Source organism: Capricornis sumatraensis, chromosome 11, assembly GCF_032405125.1.
Source record: "Capricornis sumatraensis isolate serow.1 chromosome 11, serow.2, whole genome shotgun sequence".
NCBI lineage: Eukaryota > Metazoa > Chordata > Mammalia > Artiodactyla > Bovidae > Capricornis > Capricornis sumatraensis.
The window spans coordinates 22,658,060-22,678,148 of NC_091079.1; the positions used below are offsets into that span (position 1 = coordinate 22,658,060).

The 20,089-nt window shown below is 52.3% G+C and overlaps 1 protein-coding gene across 5 annotated transcripts in view; it reads left to right on the forward strand.

Moving 5' to 3' along the window:
- TRAPPC9 (trafficking protein particle complex subunit 9) overlaps window positions 1-20,089 on the forward strand; it is a 385,435-nt gene that overhangs the window by 93,704 nt on the left and 271,642 nt on the right. For all 5 annotated transcript variants that reach the window (XM_068983500.1, XM_068983498.1, XM_068983502.1 and 2 more), the window contains 2 exons: window positions 2,212-2,364; window positions 18,415-18,539. In XM_068983500.1, the coding sequence (XP_068839601.1) occupies window positions 2,212-2,364; window positions 18,415-18,539 (278 nt within the window). The remainder of the gene's footprint in view (window positions 1-2,211; window positions 2,365-18,414; window positions 18,540-20,089) is intronic.

The following is a 20,089-nucleotide window of genomic DNA, read 5'->3' on the forward strand; positions in this document are numbered from 1 at the left end:
CATGACTCTCATAAGAGATCTTTTTTGGGGTAGGATGCTGGCCTCCCAGATCTGTCATCTGGGTGCTCATGGCGCACATGTGTCCCCCGATCACACACTCCTGACACGGGGCCGAGCATTGACCATCCATCCCAGCACGACAAGGATTACTGCCCACGTCATGTCTGATTCTAATTGCAGTCTGTTTGTGAGCAAGTCTTTATTTGTAGGTGATTAAAGAGGCAAGCTTCTACCTTGACTTAAGCAACCATAAATTTCATTATAATTAAGCCCAAGTTGAGAATGTGTTGTATTTGCTTTCCTGCAGATATTCTGAGATTCTTGTCAGCGTGTCTACAGACATAGATATACACATACCTGAGTGTGTAAATACACATGTGCATCCCTTAATTTCTTTACTCTTCCAGTTTAACTTTTTGACAAGAAGCAGCGACTCCACATTGGTGTGCTGAGCAGTTCATGGGCGATTTGACTGAGGGGCATCCCTGCTGCTCCCTCGTCTTGTGAGTGTAGCGGCCGAGTCTCTGTAATTGGAAGCACCTCTGAAAGGTCCTCAGACGTGGAAGGTCAGCACAGTAATGGCTCCTCTGTTCCTGTCAGTGTCAAATAACCCACTTCACGTGACTGCACAGAGCTAAACTCGAGCATTACAATAATGACTGTTATTTCTGAAACTATTTAAATTCCACAGGGGAGAACGTTAGTGACACGTGCTCCACTATTGATTTATGTTTATCTCGTCTCTGCCGACAGCTTATTGTTGTGTAGGGTTTTGAAAAGCTCCCCGGACATTCTGTTTTGTAGTCCAGTAATGAAGGGAAGGAGATCCAACCAGTCCATCCTAAAGGAGATCAGTCCTGGATGTTCATTGGAAGTACTGATGTTGAAGCTGAAACTCCAGTACTTTAGCCACCTGATACAAAGACCTGACTCATTGGAAAAGACCCCGATGCTGGGAAAGATTGAGGGCAGGAGGAGAAGGGGACGACAGAGAATGAGATGGTTGGATGGCATCACCGACTCAATGAACATGGGTTTGGGTGGACTCCAGGAGTTGGTGATGGACAGGGAAGCCTGGCGTGCTGTGGTTCATGGGGTCGCAAAGAGTCGGACATGACTGAGCTACTGAACTGAACTGAATGAAGTGAAGAACCAGAAAGGCCCACCTTTGAGGCATAAAAGCGCATCAAACCCGACAAGGAAGCAGCTCGGCTTTGTGTCCTGCTGCAGCTTGGGGGGTGGTGCGTGCACCGTGACCCCGTCTGTGTCGTTACTGAGGTGTAAACACCTCAGTGGTTTGGCTGCAGAAGGTGAACAAGCCGTTCCCTGTGGACCTGCCTGTTGTCTGAACATGTCGCTCTTAGGACGTGGAACTTAATGCAGAAACTGGCAGCTCAGTCAGACCCTTTCTGAGGGCACCCTAAGCTTGCAGGCAGTGGGGGCTGAGGGTGTGGCAGGGCCTCAGCATCTTGGCCGGTATTGGCGTTTCGGAGAGAGATTTGCTGTGGCTGGTGGAGAGGTGTTAGCGCACACGGCTGTAGTCTTGGGGCCTGGGATCCGGGCTTCCAGCACCCGGGGCCCACACGGAGGGCTTGTCCATGCTGGCTCCAGCTCGCCTGGCGTCTCTTACACCCTTCCATTCCGAATTAATCTATGAGATAGAAAAGTAAAGACAAAGACTGCCTTAGCCTGGTTGACACATACTGTAGGCTGTGCGTGATGGGGTCATGGAGAGGATCTCGCTCCTACTAGTGCTTTGTGGGGGACGCAGTCACTTGCATTGTGGAGTCAGGTGCGGGCCAAAATCCCAGAGAGGAATACGTTCCAGCAGGCGGCTAGAGCTTCAGGACTGGAGGTCAGGTCAGTTTGTAAAACCTAATCAGTGTTTTCCAGAATAGGCTGCATACTCAAAAGTAAAACAGTTGCTGGCAAGTGTATAGAATCTGTGTGTTCTGTACACTATTCTGTAGGAGGAGGGTCCTCTTGAGAACAGAGTGCAGTGTTCTTGTCCGAGGTGGTGCTCACAGACGCAGGTGATGGCCTTGCAGCAGCCGCGATTCTGGAATTTTCTGGCACTTTGATCCATCACATGTTACAGGGTTTGCATCTTCCCTTGCTGTTGAAGATGCTCTTGGATTTTCTTGGGGCATTGCTGGGTCTCAGGCTGCCTCTGTCACATGAGGATTATCACCTTTGTTGCTGTCATTGTAGAAAAACTGTACGGCGACTTCCTGAGCTGGAAACTGGAAGACACCCTTGCCCAGTTCCCTTTGCAACCTGGAAAGGTGGCCACCTTCACCATCAGCATCAAAGTGAAGCTGGACTTCTCCTGCCAGGAGAATCTCCTCCAAGACCTCAGCGATGGTAAGCTCTCCCCGACTCTGATTAGCACGTGGTGGCCCCCAGACGCATGGCAGCAATCACCATCCCCCCAGCCCCGCTGTTCTGTCTCTGTTCCGTGCTTGTCATGCATTGACTCAAGCAGCGTGAGACTTCTCCCGGGCACGCGCTTAGTGAGTGAGTTACCGTGGACGTGGAAAGTAATAAAAGTACTTTTTAGTTGAACGGTTTCTTAATTTGCACTCTCTGCCATTTTGTGCTCATTTGCCAGGAGGTCATCCTGAATTAGTGGAATATAGGAATCACTGCATTTTTTTTTACCCCCGAGTATAACTGCTGTGATCCCTTAGACATCTAATTAGCTGTGATTATAAAGTTCTCCTTCAAAGTCTGGTGATTTCTATAAAGAGATGGAGTGTGGAGAAAAGGAGCTTATTTTTGTCATAACATGAGGACTGGCTGATTAGGGGTAAGACTGAGTAGATTAATTGTGTCAGTTTATGAAGCATGGGGGCATCATGGGGTGTATCCGCTCAGGCGGCCAGAGAGAGCTGCACAGACGGCGTGGCTGCCGCACGCGCTTGTCTCCTCGCAGCGCTGGGGGTCTGGGGGTCGGGTCCAGGGGCCAGTGTGGCCGGGTTCTGTGAGAGTCTCCTTCCTGGCTTGCAGACGGTGCCTCTTCTCTGTGTCCTTCCTTGGCAGAGAGCGAGCGAGCCTGGTGTCTCTTCCCCTGCTCACAGGGATGCCAGTTTTCTCAGACTAAGGCCCCACCCTGTGGCTCATTCGACTTTCATCACCTCCTCAAGCCCAGCTTCAATTTTAGTCACACCGGAGGTTGGGGCTTCGACATATGGATTTGGGGGCCACTGCCAGTCCAAGGCTGTTGTTGGAGACAGTCAATGGATCCCGTTGCTAGAACTTAGTAACTATGTGACTTTGACTTCTCTCTGCCTTAGTCTCCTAACTTATAAGGTGACAGTAATACCCCATTTGTACAGTTGCTGGGAGGATGTGCCCTTCACCTGGACTGTGGTAAGGGGTCAACAAGTGTTAGTTATATTATACTCCCTCTCCCCCCTTATGGATTTATAGTATTACAAGACATGTAACCACCTCTCATTAGAGACAAACACTCCACCGGGCTCTTGGAAAGCAGAGATGAATGAGTGATGGCCTGCCCCCTGGACAGCAGTAACAATGGCCACCTGATGCCAAGAGCTGAGTCATTGGAAGAAGACCCCAGTGCTGGGAAAGATTAAGGGCAGGAAGAGAAGGGGGCAACAGAGGATGAGACGGTTGGATGGCGTCACTAACTCAGTGGATGTGAGTTTGAGCAAACTCTGGGAGATAGTGAAGGACAGGGGAGCCTGGCGTGCTGCAGTCCATGGGGTTCCAAAAGTTAGACACAGCTTAGCAACTGACCAACAACACACTAAGTCCATGACACACTTGATGAAGTGTTCTCTCCTGTACTCTCGGGAGTGCACCTATTAAAATTTTACAATGTCCATGAAGATTGAAAAGTAAGTTTACTGTTGGACACACAAAAAACGGAAAATACCATGTAGATTTAACAATACACAAGGACTTAAAAATGCCAGGTGAAATGGATATTTCCTCTGTGTAAATGACTTTATGACACTGGACTGCATCTTTCTGGCAGTAGACAGAGACTTCTTTTGCCCAAGAAGGGAGTTTGGCGGAGTCAGTGGTGCCCAACACCTATCCTGGGAAGGCTTGATGAGTTGACATCCCCAGGGGTGTGTCCAGCCAAGTGCATGGCCAGCTGAGGCCCTTGGACGTGAGAGCTGAGGGAGTGGATGGTGACTGGTACTGCCGCTCACTCGGGGTGGGGTGCCCCTGGGAGCGAGAGAGCACAGACCCTTTGGGTGGAAACCACAGCTGCTTCCGTTTTGATGGCTCTTTGACTTTATGTGTTCAGCGTGGATGTATCTTCTTGTGTTTCTGCCTTTAGCTACAGAATTCTGGAGGACTGCCTCTGCCCTCCTAAGCTGAAGGTAAAATTGCAACTTGGGATTTATAGTCAGGAGATACCTTCTTCTCACTTTGAAAATAAAACCAAGTGGAAGAGAACTAGAGGTAGGATTACCAACTGGCCTACAAGTGTAAGGCTGTCCTAGTTTCCGGTCGGTTAGATAAAGCACAGGTGTAGTGGAGCATGGTTGTCGTTAACGAGATGCCCTCTTTATTTATTTTTGTACTGATGTGTGTTTATTTTTGTGATGCAGCGTCATGGTTTATGGCATTCATATTAATAGTAGAACTGAGTTAGAATATAGTTTTTATTGTGTATTAAAGTAATCTACTTTGACACAAATTTGCGTTAATGTATCTAGTGGTCTGGCAAATACAGTATTTGAAGTGAGATGCCCTCTCCATGGTCTCTCCAGGTGGCACGGTGATAAAGAATCTGCCTGCTAATGCAGGAGATGCAGGAAGATGTGGGTTCAGTCCCTGGGTAAGGAAGATCCCCTGAAGGAGGAAATGGCAACCCACTCTGGTATTCTTGCCTGGAGAATCCCGTGGGCAGAGGAGCCTGGGAGATGCCCCATGGCGGGTGCTTGGTCTGGCAGTTTCAGACCTCTAGCTGGGGTTCTGGATTGGCCTTTCAAGCAGGCTCTCGCATTAGCTGTGGTTTCTAAATCTAGATGCCATTTCATAAACTTGCAGATGGACTTCCCTGCTGTCCAGTGGCTGAGACTCCAAGCTCCCAATGCAGGAGGCCCAGGCTTGATCCCTGGTCAGAGAAAGAGCCTGGTGGGTTTCTGTCTGTGGGGTCACACAGAGTCGGACACGACTGAAGTGACTTAGCAGCAGCAGAGAACTAGGTCCCATGTGCTGCAAGACGAAAGACGCTGCACGCTGCAACTAAGACCTGGAGCAGCCAAACAAACAAATGTTTTAGAAACAACAAAAGCTTGCAGCAGTAAATGTAGCTGCCATGCAGAGCAGGACACTGGACCCAGTGTGGGCTGTAGACACATGGAAGAGGATGAATATTTGTTGAGCGTTGTTAGATAATTGCATATCAGATCTGGACCAGCCACTTTATTTGCATTATTTCTATTTAGTCTTCCCAACACCTCTATAAAGTAGATGATTCCATTTTGTTTGGGAAAAAAAAAAAAAAATTGGAAGGATTGTTCTCCGTTAGAGGAGGTGGAAGAGATCTAACACTCTGATGCGATCTATGTGCAATCCTTAATCGTGTCCTGGATTGAAAATAGACTCTGAAGATGTTTTTGGGCCTCAGGATTCTGGCTGAGGTGAGAGAGAAGCCCTCCTCTTGGCACTTGTTCTGCGCAGCCAAGAAAGCACGGCACCTCCTGCCCCCACCATCTTGCCCATGTCCCTCCAGGGAGGAGGTCTGGCTGACTCGGTCTCTCTGGCACGGAGCTGCTGCCTTCAGGGAGGGTGAGCTGGGTAGTTAGTGCGTCCAATCTCAGTGTGTACTGCGGCTTCTCTGCTGGGTCCCTGGGCCTCCACAGAGGCCCTCTCCTGTGTGCGTGATGGTCTAAATTAGTGTTCTTTGGGGAGAAGACAGCAGAAAACTCTTATTCTGCCAGGATCGTGATACCACTCTCTGCAAGAGTGAGATTAAACTGGCTTCAGTGATTGCTGTGGCGGACATAGGGTTGATCCTGGTATTCTGAAACTGTGTGTTAACGTAGAATCAAGTTAACGATCCGTTCTGTGATAATCTAATTCTAGCACCTGACTCTGCTGCTGAATGCGGATTCTCACGTGGAAGAGGTAACTGATGTAAGATGACAGAGATGAAGTAAAAACCCGTAGTCTAGAATTTAAATAAAAGGTAGCAGGAGGAAATTATGGGGTGTGTAAAGATCCATCCATCTGCCGTGTCTACTCCAAGGCCTAGACACCCAGCAGCTCGGCCACAGTGGGCCTCCTAATGCCTGTGTCCCGGTATTGAGAGAAGCCAGGGCTTCCTGGAGAAGTGGCCCCTTCCAGGTCTGGGGCAGGAAGTGTCTGTGGTGAGGTGGTCTGGGAATATCCTGTGGAGCCTGCAGCAGGGAAGCTGTCAGAGCGAAGGTGCTAAGGAGGACCCCACATGAAGAGGCTGCTGCTGGCAGTCTGAGCTTCAGCGGGCTGATGCCTGCACTTCAGTCAGGGCTTCTTGAGTGCTTCCAGAGAGGGTTCCCCGCCTCAGAGTGATGGGGAGAGTGATGTCATCCTGAAGGTGACAGGTAATGAACACGTGTTCCGCCTCTCCGTTCAAACGTACGGTCGGATGGCCTGAGAGTTGATGATGGCAGTCTCTCTTCACAGAAGTATTCCAGCCAGCACTTGAGAAGGGCGGGTAGAATTAGAAGCCCGCCACTTTGCAGTTCCTAACAGATGATGGGTTGAGACCATGCACATCCTCACAGCAAAATAAGAGACAGGCAGGCGTTATGTTCCTCCTGATGGGAGAACACACGCCGTCTTTGAGTTTGTGTCGCCCCACATCACACCTGAGACTGACGAGCACTTGTGGCTCTCCCTGCCAATTCATGAGAAAACCTGTGCGGCTCCTCCGGTTCAGACGACGGTCAGCTCTGCAGGCAACCTGGTTCCACCAATGAGTCGATGCGAGGAGAGAAGGGGAGGCAGTCCTGGAGGGGGGCGCTGGGGACACGGCAGGTCGTCCTGAGCCTGCGGCGCTGTTTCCTGCGCCGGCGGTGTCTGTCCCTCCTGCGTCTGCCTGCTGAGCCCCACTTAATCGTGCCCGCCTCACAGCCCGTGTGTCCCCACGGCCCCTCCAGATGCTGCCACGGCTTCTCCCACACTGTGTCCCTTCACGTCTCTCTACTCCCAGCACCCAGCGCAGGGCCCGCCTCAGAGAAGATCCCAGGAACGACTTCGCTGAGGAGATGAAAGGCATGTTGTGGAGTGAGACGTGCCAGCCTGACCCTGCGTTCAGGGAGGGGAGTGTGGCCTGGCCGGCGGCCTGACTCGGGGTGAGCTGGGCGGGTGGCCGGGGCTGGAGACTCAGGACAAGGAGGGGTTTAGGTCGGGATGGTAGGTTCGGGGGCTGAGGAAGGCCTGAAACTCAGGGAACTAGCTCAGACTCTGTTGGCGAGTCCCTGAAAGTTCTCTGAGAAGGGGTTGGTGTGATGGAGACTGTGGGAAGAAGGCGGGTGGGCGGCTTGGTGCTGAGAGGGTGGCAGGTGTGAGGGCTCGAAGGTGCAGCGCGTAGATGTGAAGCAGGAGAGAGCGCGGTGGGCGGGCAGGCGGGCGGCAGGGAAGGGGTTTGTCTCTACCGAGCGCATCCGACCGTCGCTGGGGGCCTGGGGTGTTTGCAGCATGGGGTTGAGGAGCTGGCCCAGTGTTTGGTGAGCTGTTAGAATTTGTTCTGCTGCCCACGGAAGTGCTTCTTGCCTGAAATGTCTCGTTTGTTAAACTAAGACAAAATCTGCCTATGGTATAAGTTCGAATCATTTCAGTTCTTTGTCCACAGTTGGAGATTTGGGTTAAAAAAAAGAAGCCATGTTTACCTTCAGCATTTCATTACGTTTGCATCTTCACAGTTTGAAGATTCAGCCTCTGACCATTGCTGGGGACTGGTTTTATTTGCAGCCCTTGGTATGGAACCCTGTGTGTTCCCGTCCCTAAGCTGTCCCTCCCCGAGGACTGTGCCTGAGACCTGGCGGCACCCAGCCCGTCTGCCCCAGTCTGCCGCTCTCTGCAAAAGCAGATACTCGTTCTGGGAAGATGCAGTCTCACTTTTTAAAGACCAGTGAGTCGTGAATTACCCAGAAATCAAATACCAGTTGCAATCTTAATATCAGGAGAGTTCTTGTTTTCTTAATCCCTAGATTCCTGAGGCTTTCATAAAGGTCTGATTTTCTTTTTACTTTTTTAGAAGACGTTCTTAACTTGGATATTTTCTGAGGCCACAGAGTATGGAGGCTGGAAGTTGTACTGTGTCTCTCCCCTGTTCCCCCTCACCTGCCCCCCGCCTACCCAGTCCCCGCTTCCCCATGTGAGAGCATGTGATAGAGGTGCTGGTCGCTCTCCCTAGAACCCCAGGAGGGAGCTGGACGGTGGCCTCGGAATCTGGGCTCTGTGCCCCCAGCCTCTGATCCCTGGGGCCGCTCCGGCTCCCTGCTGCCACAGTTGTCTGCATTTCTGGTCCCACACACTACAGCGCCCCCAGACTGAGACGGGGCCAGGGCCATCTTTGTCTTTAATTCCAAAGCCTGCTCCCGGCCTGGAGGTCTCCTCCCTCTTGCTTCTCCTCCTTGCGCTCCGTCCGTTCCACATGCTGCCTCCTCCCTTCCATCTTGACCATCACAGAGCAGAATCGCTCAGAGCTCTATCCAGTGTCCTCTTCTTCCTTTCCAAGTGTGCTCTCTTGCCTCTGCTCAGATGGCTTCAGTGACCATCAGCCCCAGCCCACTGCACCGCCAGACCTCTTCTCTGTGCTTCTGGTCCGAGGGCTGACTGTGGGCTCTGAGGGCTCTGGTTCTGGGGGAGATAGGGTGGGTGAGGCCAGGGAGAGGCTTGCTTGGCGGCTGCCGTTCCCCTCCCCCAGCCACAGGGGTTTGCACCCCTGTCTTGCGCTCTACTCTGTGCTGTTGCCCCGCAGATGAAGGCCTTGATCCCGTGGGGACAGGGGAGGGGCTGCTGTGGGGCAGTGGCTCTGGCTCCCTCCCCTCCAGCCCCAGCGGGTGTCCTCAGGTCCTTGCCCTGGTGGAAGATCGTACGTGGTATGCACGGAAGCCCTGGTGGCTTCCCGCTCCCCTTGCCCACGCCAGGCCTTCTCAGGCACTTGCAGTGTCTGGCTGAACCTGTGAACTGGCCTTTGTGGCCTGCAGAGGCACCTGTGCTGGGGTCCTGCTTTTCTCTGGAGGTGCCTGCCCACAGATTTCAGGTTAGTTTTCTCTAGCACTTCATTTCTCTCATCAGTTCAGGACAAGTCAATTTCTAGTTTGTCAAGTGTCTTCTTGTCTTCAGGATGGAAGTGATGTGTTTTTTTTTCCCCGCGAGTTCTCAGCATCTCCAAGCTGTAATCAGAAGCCCACACCCTTTCAGTCAGATCTCCAATGATTTTCAGGTTGTGTTGGTCATTTGTCAGACTACATGCTGTTTTTGTTGTGTGTTCAGCAGGTTCTCTGCTTTTGCTCTCAAGGAAAAGGTTAATGGTGCAGGGACAGCTGGCCCCTCGTTATGTTCAGCTGGCGTTGCCCACTAGCTTCCGACTCACAAGCCGTCATCTCACAGCTCGATGGCTCAGCCGAGGGAAAAGTCAGGCTGCTTCTGCTTCCTGGAGCTCCGGGGGCACCTCTGAGTGAGACAGAGAGCTGGGCTCTTTCCCCTGCCATCTCATAACCTGGGGGTCCCCTGGTCCCTGTCAGCCTGCAAGAGGGACGGCTGACTCGGGTCTGAACTCATAACTCTCTGAACCACCAGGAGAGGATGAAGTCCAGGTGTTTGTCATTCACCAGCAACAGGTGATCTTCCTGCGGGCACCAGGCCGAGGTCCTTTGGAACGTTTGCTCACACGACCACCAAGGTGGTGGTGGTGATTCTCAGGAGACAGATTGGGTCTTCAGGAAAGGTGATTGAAGAGGATTTTTCCCGCTAAAAGGTGAAAGAGGTGACTTCCGTGGATCCCTGCAGGCTGGCGTGCTGTGAGCGTTCCACACCCACCATCAGCGCTCTGCTTCAGGCTCTGGTCATTGATTATCTGGACCTTGTTGGGAGCCTTCTGAGTGGTCTCTCAGCAGCTCACACTGCCCCCTCTTCACTGTCGTACATGGTTTCCCTGCAGTCCTTTCTCCGAGTGGAACCTGTCCACGTCACTCCTGCCCTGCACCTTCCAAGGGCCCTAGCCACCAGGACGGTGGGTGTGGTCCTGCCCTGGCTGCCTGTTTGGTCTCCTTGCCCACCTGTCTCTTCTCTATCATTTGGTTTGTTTGCCAGAAACCACTGAATTACATATGTTTCTGACTTGCCATGTCTTCTTAGGCCTACTGCCTTTTAGTGTAGACCAGAGAGGGGGTTGAACCCTGTTGCATGTTGGAATCAGCTGGGGGTCTTTAATAGCTCTGCCTGGCTCCTGCTCTAGACTTCATGATTTCATAGGCATGGAGTGTGACCTGGGCCTCAGGATGTTGTAAAGTGTCCCAAATGGTTCATGAAAACATCCAAGTTTGGGAACCATTGACATAGACTCTCTTCCAGAAAAACTTACTCATTCTCCAGCTCTGAAAATGAATTTGGGAGTGTTGTGTTCCTCTTCTCAATTTTTGGAAGAGTCTGAGGAGGACTGGTGTTAATTTTTTCAATGTTTGGTAGAATTCATCTGGAAAACCATTTTAATTTATCTGCTTTAGTTTTAGTACTTGAATGGGAGTGGACATTATGGAATGTTTGAAGTTATAGAAGTGTAACAAATTACTAGTATTTTGTTCTAATCAGAATACTAGTAATACACGGATCACAGGGAATAACAGGATGAGATGGTTGGATGGCATCACTGACTTAGTGGACATGAGTTTGAGCAAGCTCCGGGAGATGGTGATGGGCAGGGAAAGCCTGGTGTGCTGTAGTCCATGGGGTCGCAAAGAATCAGACACAACTGAGCGACTGAACTGTTCTAATTAAGTAACAAGACTTACTTTCTTTCTTGGTTTTTATAATGCAGTGTGTAGTTTAGTAAAGTAAGCAATTATCACGTGTATTTTCCTCTCCACAAATATTTCTGGAGTGTGTGTTCCATGCACAGGCACACCTTGGGGATATTGTGGATTCAGTTCCAGACAAACCACAGTAAAGCGGACACTGCAGTTACAGCGGGTCATAGGATTGTTTGTTTCTCAGTTCTTGTAAAAGTTTTGTGTATACTGTATTCTGCTATGACAGGAGGTGGGGCAAGGCTTGTCTACAGAGGTGACGATGGAGGTAAAACTCACAGGATGAGGAGGACCTGAGGGCATGAAAGGAGGAGGGCTGGGAAAATAGTTTTTCATGCATGTGTAAAAACTGTGGCAGAAAGCAAATTTTGGGAACTTAATTTTTGAAAAGTATGTGTGTGTGTGGTGAGAGAGAGAATTCTTATAGCTATTCCACAAGAGAATTTGTATTAACAACTGATTTATTGGGGAGAAAAGGTTTCAGGGGATGATGCTGGGTGAACCTTTCCTTTTGATAATTCCTAAAACTAATGCTCTCACTTGAAGCCATCAGCCTTGTGATTTCTGTGGTGTGGCTAACTCTTTAATGAAGAAATAATGACTTTCCCAATCTTCCAGGGTTGTGCGGTGCTTGAGGACTGCTGTGAAGAGGGCTCAGACATTCAGGCTGTAATTTGAATTTCTTGCTTTTAAAAGAACAAGCATGTGTCATTATTTGGCCTGGGATCACTGCTCTCCCTCTATCATCTTGTGGAAAAGGCATTCTATTTCCAAATTGGCAGTACTCTGGCTTGGCTTTTCTGAATTTTATCCTAAAATAACATGCCAGTTGAGCTATTTCTGAGGCTTTCTTCAGAGAATTGACGTTCATTTGTTTGTGTTTCTAAGTAGGGATGGAATAATGCATGTAAACAAGGTATGAAAGATGTGTAAGACCGGAGCAAAAATGTGAGTGCAGCGTTTATGAGCACTGTTGAGAGCGCTTCTGTTGGTCAGTTATCAGTGTTGATCTTTCCCGAGGTTGGGGGGCAGGGGCTTGGCAGGGCCTGGGCTCTGCCTCTGTGTCCAGGGCTCCCTAAGGCGATCGGTTCCGGACAGAGAAAGAAGGCTGAGCGCTGAAGAACTGATGCTTTTGAACTGTGGTGCTGGAGCAGACTCTTGAGAGGCCCTTGGACTGCAAGGACATCCAACCAGTCCATCCTAAAGGAAATCAGTCCTGAGTGTTCGTTGGAAGGACTGACACTGAAGCTGAAATTCCAATACTTTGGTCACCTGATGCGAAGAGCTGACTCATTAAAAAAGACCCTGATACTGGGAAATTTGAAGGCAGGAGGAGAAGGGGGCGACAGAGGATGAGTTGGTTGGATGGCATCACCGACGCGATGGACGTGAGTTTGAGCAAACTCTGGGAGATGGTAAAGGACAGGGAAGCTGGGCGTGCTGCAGCCATGGGGTCCCAAAGAGTCAGACACAATTTAGTGACTGAACAACAGGAAAAAGAGAATACGCCTGGAATTTGAACACGTCCTCATGTGTCTTAACATTTTTTTTTAATTGAAGTCTAGTTGATTTACAGTGTTAATTTCTGTATATAGCAAAGTGATTCAGTTAGACATATATATCTGTTCATATTCTTCTCTGTCATGGTTCATCATAGGATATTGATGATAGTTCCCTGTGCTATACAGTATGCCCTCTAGTCTCTTTATCCTTCACTTCTTCAAAGATTTCCAAAGAAAAGGTGGCACTTTCAGGGTCCCATTTCAGAGCTCCATTACCAGGGGTGACTGGCGTCCTTATCTTTGAATAAGCGTCATCTGCTGTGGTATCACCTGATTCTTTTCCCCCTTGACCATCTTTAGAAGGGGAGAAACTCAGTAATGTCCTGAAGCTAACAGGACTGTCCAATGGTTTAAAAGTCCACTGGAGTTCATTTCCGGTATGGCCTGTGATTCAAATGGTGTCGCTTTTCAGCAAAGGCAAGCATCGTCTTCAGCGGGCTTCCAAATGTGATCTCCTAGGAAACTGGCTCTTGCAGCGTGTCAGACACCTGGTCTGCTGTGAAGAGGTGTGGATTCGCGCTTCACCTTGGAGGTGACAGCCGGACGTTGCGGCGAGGGTGCATCTCGTATCCACTGCCCTGTGGATCTGTACCTGTGTTTCTTCTCTTACCTGGGACACTGGAAGCAGGTCCTGCTCCCAGATTTCAGGGCTGCAGCTTCAAAGGACTTTGTGTGATGCCGCCTCGTTCACAGCAGACGCTGAGAGGTGGGGTGACTATGCTGAGAACAGGCTGACTCAGCATTCAGGCTGACTCCAGCCCAACGTTCAGATGTCTGTGCACACGTGTCCTCTCTTAGATGTTCACCGTCTCAGTCACAGTGTTCAGATGTCTATGCACACATGCGATCTATTACACGTTCACTGTCTCAGTTGCTCTGCTTGTTTTATGACCGTCAGAACTCCCCTGATTGTACACTGTCTGCAGGTTATGACACGTTAGTCGTGTGTCAGCAACTACGTTAAGATGAGATGCTCTGGCACTGGGTGAGGGCACATGGAATGAGAGCCTGTGGAGGAAGGAGAGGCCGTTCGTGGGCAGAGAGCACTGAGGGCCAATGGGGCCTCGTGGGAGGGGCGCCACCCCCTGCTCTAGAGGGACGGAAGGCCAGCGCCATCAGAGGCGTGGGCGTGGGCCGAGGGCTGTTGCCTTGTGGACAGTATATAAAGGCCACTTTTCTACATGAATTATTTTTCTTCCTAAGCATATCCCAAAGTTTCTGAATGAATGAACACACCACTTTCTCTGTGAAGATTGAGGCCGAGTGTTGCCTGATTCCTGAGCCAAATGTTTCTCCTGCTTTGGTTTTCCTGAGGATGTTTTATGATCGCCAGATGGGCTTTTTGGCACCCATGGGCTTTATGAATAATTTAAAAAGCATCTTCAAAATACATCCCACCTGCAACAGCGTGCCCTGACAAGCTCCCACCAGGAGACGGTCATCTCCTTTGGCCTTTGTGGATGTATATTATCCTGCTCTAGTTTATTTTGCACACCTGGCATCAGTGAGAAAAATGTGCATTCAGCCTTTGGCATTAGTGTCTCTTTCAAAAGTGCGCAAAAACAGACACATTCTCTGAGCGGCCCTCCCCACCCCCTGCCAGAGACAGATGCTAAGCCACTGTGAGGGGCCTCCCAGGGGGTGCTGTGTAGGTTTTGGCCACAGAGCAGCCTGGCCGGGAGGTTTTCTGGAAGTTCATGGGAGGGTGGAAGCGTGCTGCTTGTCCCGGCTGTGCTAGGTCTTCATGAGTCCGACAGTCCTGACTTCTAGTTCTCGCCACGCTGCTGATGAACTGCTAAGCTATCTATCTTCTCAGGCTCGTCAGTCCCTCATCTACAGAGCCAATAAGATCATGCCCACCCGACCTCGCAGAGCATGGGGAGCAGTCAGTGCCGTGTCCAGAGTACCCGGTGCTGCGCCGAGTCACAAGAGACACGCAGCCACCAGCCCCTCTTGGGGCGGCGTTTCTATCGTGAGTGTGCTGTTTCTCCCCACCGCACGCATCCCACTTCCAGCTGTCATCTCTCCCAGTTGTCACCGTGCTTGGATACAGCCGACTTCGAGAGACATGTTACTATTTTAGCATGTTAGACTGTATTTCTGAATTGCCCACAGAGATGCTCTTAATAGAAAAATTGAGCACTATAAACAGTAACTCTGAAGTTCTCTCTAAACGCTCAGTTTGATTCACGATGATCTACCAGGCTCGTCCCATTCTTAAATACCCTCTGTCCTCATAAATCTGCCCAGCTCTGCAGCGGTCTTCCCACGAGGCTGCCTTCGTCTGTTAGTAACTTTTTTTGGTCTTGTCTCCCCATTAGTTGTCATTCCCGTCTGTTCTCTGTTCTATTTGCGGTAGCCTGGGTTGGCAGGAAAACTGGCCGATAACGGCTGAGCAGAGCTTCCTCACTGTTTGCATCCGCGCGGCTGGGAGCGGCCCCTCCTTGCTCACCCCGACTCCATCCAGCCTCTTGCCGCCCTCTGTTGCCTCCTCTCTGGCCCTGTCCCCACGCAGGCGAAGGGCTTCTCTGCCACCTTCCGGAGGCCAGCGTCTGCCTCCCGTCCTAGCTGCTGACCTCTGTCCCCATTTATCATTTATATGTCGCTTGTCTTTTCCATTCTTGATTGGATCAGGGGGCAGAATATTTTAGTCTGTGAAGTCAGAGAGTAGCTTTCCTTGTGTATATTTCTTCTGAGCTTGAAGATTACAGGTTTCTGAGATTTCTCTGAGGTTTTGAGGTCTTTGTCAGAAAAGGAGGCAAATTTCAGGTCTAATTTTTAGCCTTTTTGGCTCAGGGCTGACATCTCAGAGCCCTCCAGTGCCACTTCTCACCAGTTCCCTTGCATTGGATCCCATTTTTGAGTCAAGCACGCTGAGGTCGCAGGGTGCTGTGGCTTGCTCAGTCTCTGTATGGTGGGAACAGCGGGTGCAGGAAGGCCCCAGCCTGTGTCTTGAGAGCCTGTGGCTTCAGGAGGAACCACCCTGCCTGCCCTTCCTAGATCAAGTCTCAGAAAGACTCTTTGAGGCCCTGCCGGCGTCTCATGTCCGTCCTTTGGATCTGCTGCTGCTGATGAAAGGTCTCTGCCTCTCACCACAGCTGCATCAGAGCCACCCCTGGAACCGCCTGGGGTGGAGAGGGAGCTGCTCCACGAGGAAGCACAAACAGGCCCTCTGCTCAGGACATTCCCCGCTGTAGCACGGAGCCCCTGGACCCTGCAGAAAGGACATGTGCAGTGCGGTTACGAGTGTGAAACAAGGCAGACAAGAACCCCAGTCCTTTGGGAGCCAGCCGCCTGTGCGTCACGAGTGATGGAAACCTCCCCAGGGAGGGGTGAGGTGTGCTCTACCCCAGGCCGTGTGTGGGGAGTGAGGGGATGGCATTTAAATCCGTCAGGCACCTCCCTTAACTCAGCAGGGACGACTGAGGTCGTCCCTCGGGGGCTCCCTGACAGGCCCCACTGGACCTAGTGTCTAGAGTCTCAAGAGTGTGGAGTTTGTGTTTTGCAAATGTCTATGTTCATGATACTGCTACCATTCACAGCAGGCACTGTGGTGTAGTGGAGGGCTTTATAGATTATCCCCATGGTGCTGCGGGAAGGAGAAGGAGAGAAAAAGCTCTTTCAAACCTCACGACTTTGGATTGACTTTTGCAAATGGGTCTTTGCACAGGGACACATGAGGAAAGTTCAGTTAATGGAGAATTGAGTTGATTATTGAATGTGACTTTGGGATGATGGAATTTTTGTTGACCGTGGTGTGTAGACTGCCAAATTTGACCTGTGATTTTTTTCATTTACTTAATGTTTTGCTGTGGGTTTGTGACTTGCGGGAGCCTTTGCAGCTGCTGTGGGGGCACGGTAGTGAAATTGAGAAGAGCCTGGTCTTCAAGGGGTTTAGGTCACATAAGGGATCTCAGGCGTGCGTATCGATTGTTGTAATAATCATGATGGCTATTTTTGTTGCACGTTCGCCAGGTTCCAGCCTCGTGATAGACGTTTCATGTTCTCTGGCCCGTCCGAGTCCTCCAGGCCCTGCCTTGCAGCCGGTCTTCCTGGATGCAGGGCCGCCTGGGGTGAGGGCGGTGCTGGGGTGCCGAGGAAGGAGCATTGTCTGCCAGGGCGGCTGGGGACGCATGATGACAAAGTAGGGTGTTAGGATCCACGGAGACGGTGGTCAGAGGTGCACAGAATGAGGAGGAGATGCAGGGCAGGGTAGGGCTGACAGGGAACGTGTTTTGGCAGAACCGCCCAAGTCCGGTTGCACGTACGGACCTGATGGAAGCTGGGCTCTGGTCCTGGGGGCCGCAGTGTTTCCTTTCTGCGCTTCGCTCAGCATGTTGCCCTTTGGGGTCCCCACCCAGAGCTTCCAGGGCCCACTCCTCTCAGGAGCTACAGAAAGTCCTTGTTTCCCCATCACATCCAGGGAGTGTGAATGGTTCTCCTTGGACTCTCAGCCCTTCTATCCATTCTCCAGGAGCCGAAGGTGCCTTTGGGGAAGGCTGATGCCTGGATCATGGACACGAGCTCTTCCCAGTCTTATTAGCCCTCCAGTACCTTGAAGAGACTTAAAAGTGGCTGTGTCCATGCACTCTAGGGGCTCTCGGTGGCCAGGTTGGTCTGACTGGTCTGCCTGCTGTGATCAGGAGGCTCTCCTGAAGTGCATTCCGTCCCTGTTGAGTCTGAGCTGCTCGTGGGGTTCGTGCTCCCCTGCTCGCCGGTTGGATGACGCGTTGGCGCCTGGCTTGCTTGTCACTGAGTTTCGGTGTTGCTCTGCTGCTCTGTCGACTTTCTGTTGGGATCCTGAGGGATTCATGAACTATTCTGCAGCCACTTCCTGAAATTGTGTTTTGGGTCTGCTTCTTCTCTGCTTAATGCAAATCATTTAAAAACTAACTTTTCATGGTAATGCTCCCAGCAAACGTTTCTTCACAACTGGCGGTCTGATTTAGAAGTGCTTCTAGTTGATAACTGAGTCGGTTTTTGGGGGGCACAGAAGATACTTTTCTGCACTGCTGTTAGCAGTGTTTATAGTCTGGAAATGAGGGCAGGTGGCATTTTTCTTCAGCCTTGTGTGGCCATTGTGCTGTCCAGAGGGCCTTTGAGTAGCTCAGGGAGTCCGGGAGGGGCGTAACCTGACTGACATTTCCGTGGACTGACTGCTGTGGGGGCGCATGGACGGGCAACGTGAGGGGCAGCCAAGGAGGCCTCCTCTGCTGCCCTGGAGGGAGGCGATGGGACCCGGACCCGAGTGGTAGCCTTGAAGGCCGTTTCAGGAAGCACCTTGAGAGCTAACAAGGCTTCTGGGCGGATGGGATGCGGGTGTGAGACCAAGGACTTCGGGGCAAGTCCCCGGGTTAGGCTGACAGGTGACGTCAGGGACTCGGAGAGAGAGCCAGCGGTGGTGGGCCCTCTACAGGGGTTCACACAGTCCTTTGACCCAGTAGTGGCTCCTGGGACTGGGAGAGGAGATGGCTTGCAGACTGAGTTAGGGGGCCAGGTGAAGCCAGCCTCGGGAATGGAGGCTGCGGGAGCAGCTCATGCAGGCAGGTGACGGTGGGGGGTGTCGTACAAGCACAGGCAGCTGGGCCGGGTTTGGCAGTGATGAGGGGCTGGGAGATGGAAAGGCACCCAGCCTTTCTCAGAGGCGGCCGGTCCTCAGCTTTGATCTGTAGCGGCTGTGACTGCGTGCACAGGAGAGTCACCAGGCAGCTGGCCTTTACACAAGATGGAGCAGCAAGAACACGCCGGAGCCCTGCTCCAGATGCTAGTGATCTTTGAATAAAATCTTCTACATTAAAAAAAAGAAATCGGATCCACCTCCGACTCACGATTCTCTCTTCCTCTTTCAGACGGCATCAGTGTGAGCGGCTTTCCGCTGTGCAGCCCCTTCCGCCAGGTGGTCAGACCCCGGGTGGAGAGCAAGCCCGTGAACGCGGCCGAGGGCGGCCGGCCCGGGGAGCCGGGCCACGTGAAGGTGAGTCGGCCCCGGCAGCCCGCCAAGCCGCTCGGCGCTCCTGGCTTCTCCCGCGCCTTTCGGCGGCAAAGTTGGCGTGTTTTTCAGAAAGGAGAGGAAGGATGTATTTGCGGACAGATGTGTGTTTGTGGGAAGCTGGTGTTTCTCCTTCCCTGTGAGGTTCGGGAGCCTCGAGGGCCTTGTGTGGTGCTGCTGCTGACGCGGCCTTCCTGAAGCTTCGAGACTTTGTGGGTTGAATGGAGGACTGTCCTGACGGAAGTAGGACATCGCCCGCCTTTTTCTTGTTCACTTGAAAACTGTATCTGTTGAGTCACTATTCCCAGTTCAGGTGTTTATCGCAGAAACGCTTCTTAACCCTCAGGCAGCTTTTTCCACGCGTTGGTTTGTGGGCAACAAGGGAGGTAGAGAGAACACACCGTAAGGAGCAGGTGTTTGCGCGAAGGCGCCGGGGCCGGAGGCGAGCTGTCTCCTGAGCGCCGGGAGAGTCAGGGCCGCGCGCGGGCCCTCGCGCCGTCAGCGTCTGGGGCGCGGTGCACACGCCTGCGCAGGGAGAGCGTGGGGAGCGCGGGCCCAGCGTCTCCGCGGCTGTGACCAGGAACGGGCGCAGCGTCAGCCACGGGGACATCAGGCAGGCCGCGTGCAGCCCCAGCCTCTCGGGGCGCTGCTCACACTCTCCACGTCTAACAGGGCAGTGCCTGGCTCAACCTGTCAGAGGAGCTTGGCCGCACTGGCTGTGAGTCAGCGGGTCAACAGAGCGTGAGCCACGCGGGCAGCTCCTGGTGAAAGGAGACCACGCGGGAAGGGCCCCGAGGCCGCCTGCCGTGAAGCTGCGGCGAGTGGGGGGTGGGGACCACGCCCGCCTGGATGACAGTGGGTGTGTTGGTGGGTGAAGGGCTCAGGAGCTGGATTAGGGGGAGTCTCTCCACTCAGGGCCCTGCAGGGAGGAGGAGGGAGGCTGGTACGGGGTCCCTTGTCACTTAGACCCTCGCTCAGAAGTTTGAGAGCTGTGCTCGGGCTCTCATGCTGGCCAAACGCCCTGGGATGTGGGAAGGAGATCCCAGCCGAGGGAGCAAAGGCATGGAGGTCCACAGGCGCGGGAGGCATGGGACCAGGGGGCGTTGGGCGCTCTTGGCGGGTGGGGCTGTCGGCAGGGAGCCATGGAGGGGAAGCTGGGGAAGTGGCTTCCTCCCAGGGTCCCGGCTGTCTCTTCCCTGCCGTCTTGGGATGACCACCGCCGTGTCCCTCCTCCCGGGTCAGGCCCCTCAGCATTGTTGCGTTTACTTCTGCGGTTGGCTGTGTGCCCCACTCGCTTCCGTCTGCTGTCAGTGGCGGCTGGGGCATGATTGTCTTTTACCCACATCACACACGTGGCTCCTCTTCGAGCTGTCGGTGTGCTGTTGGGCGGGCGGGCGTGCTGACTTTCGGGAGCCTTCTTGATGAGAGGGAGCCCCCTGGCTTGTCTGAGGTCTGTGCTAGGCGAGGGGTGTGGTGAGTCCAAACCTGTGGAATGTTGCACCTGTCCGCAGTGGTCTAGATGTGCCCCCGTGAGG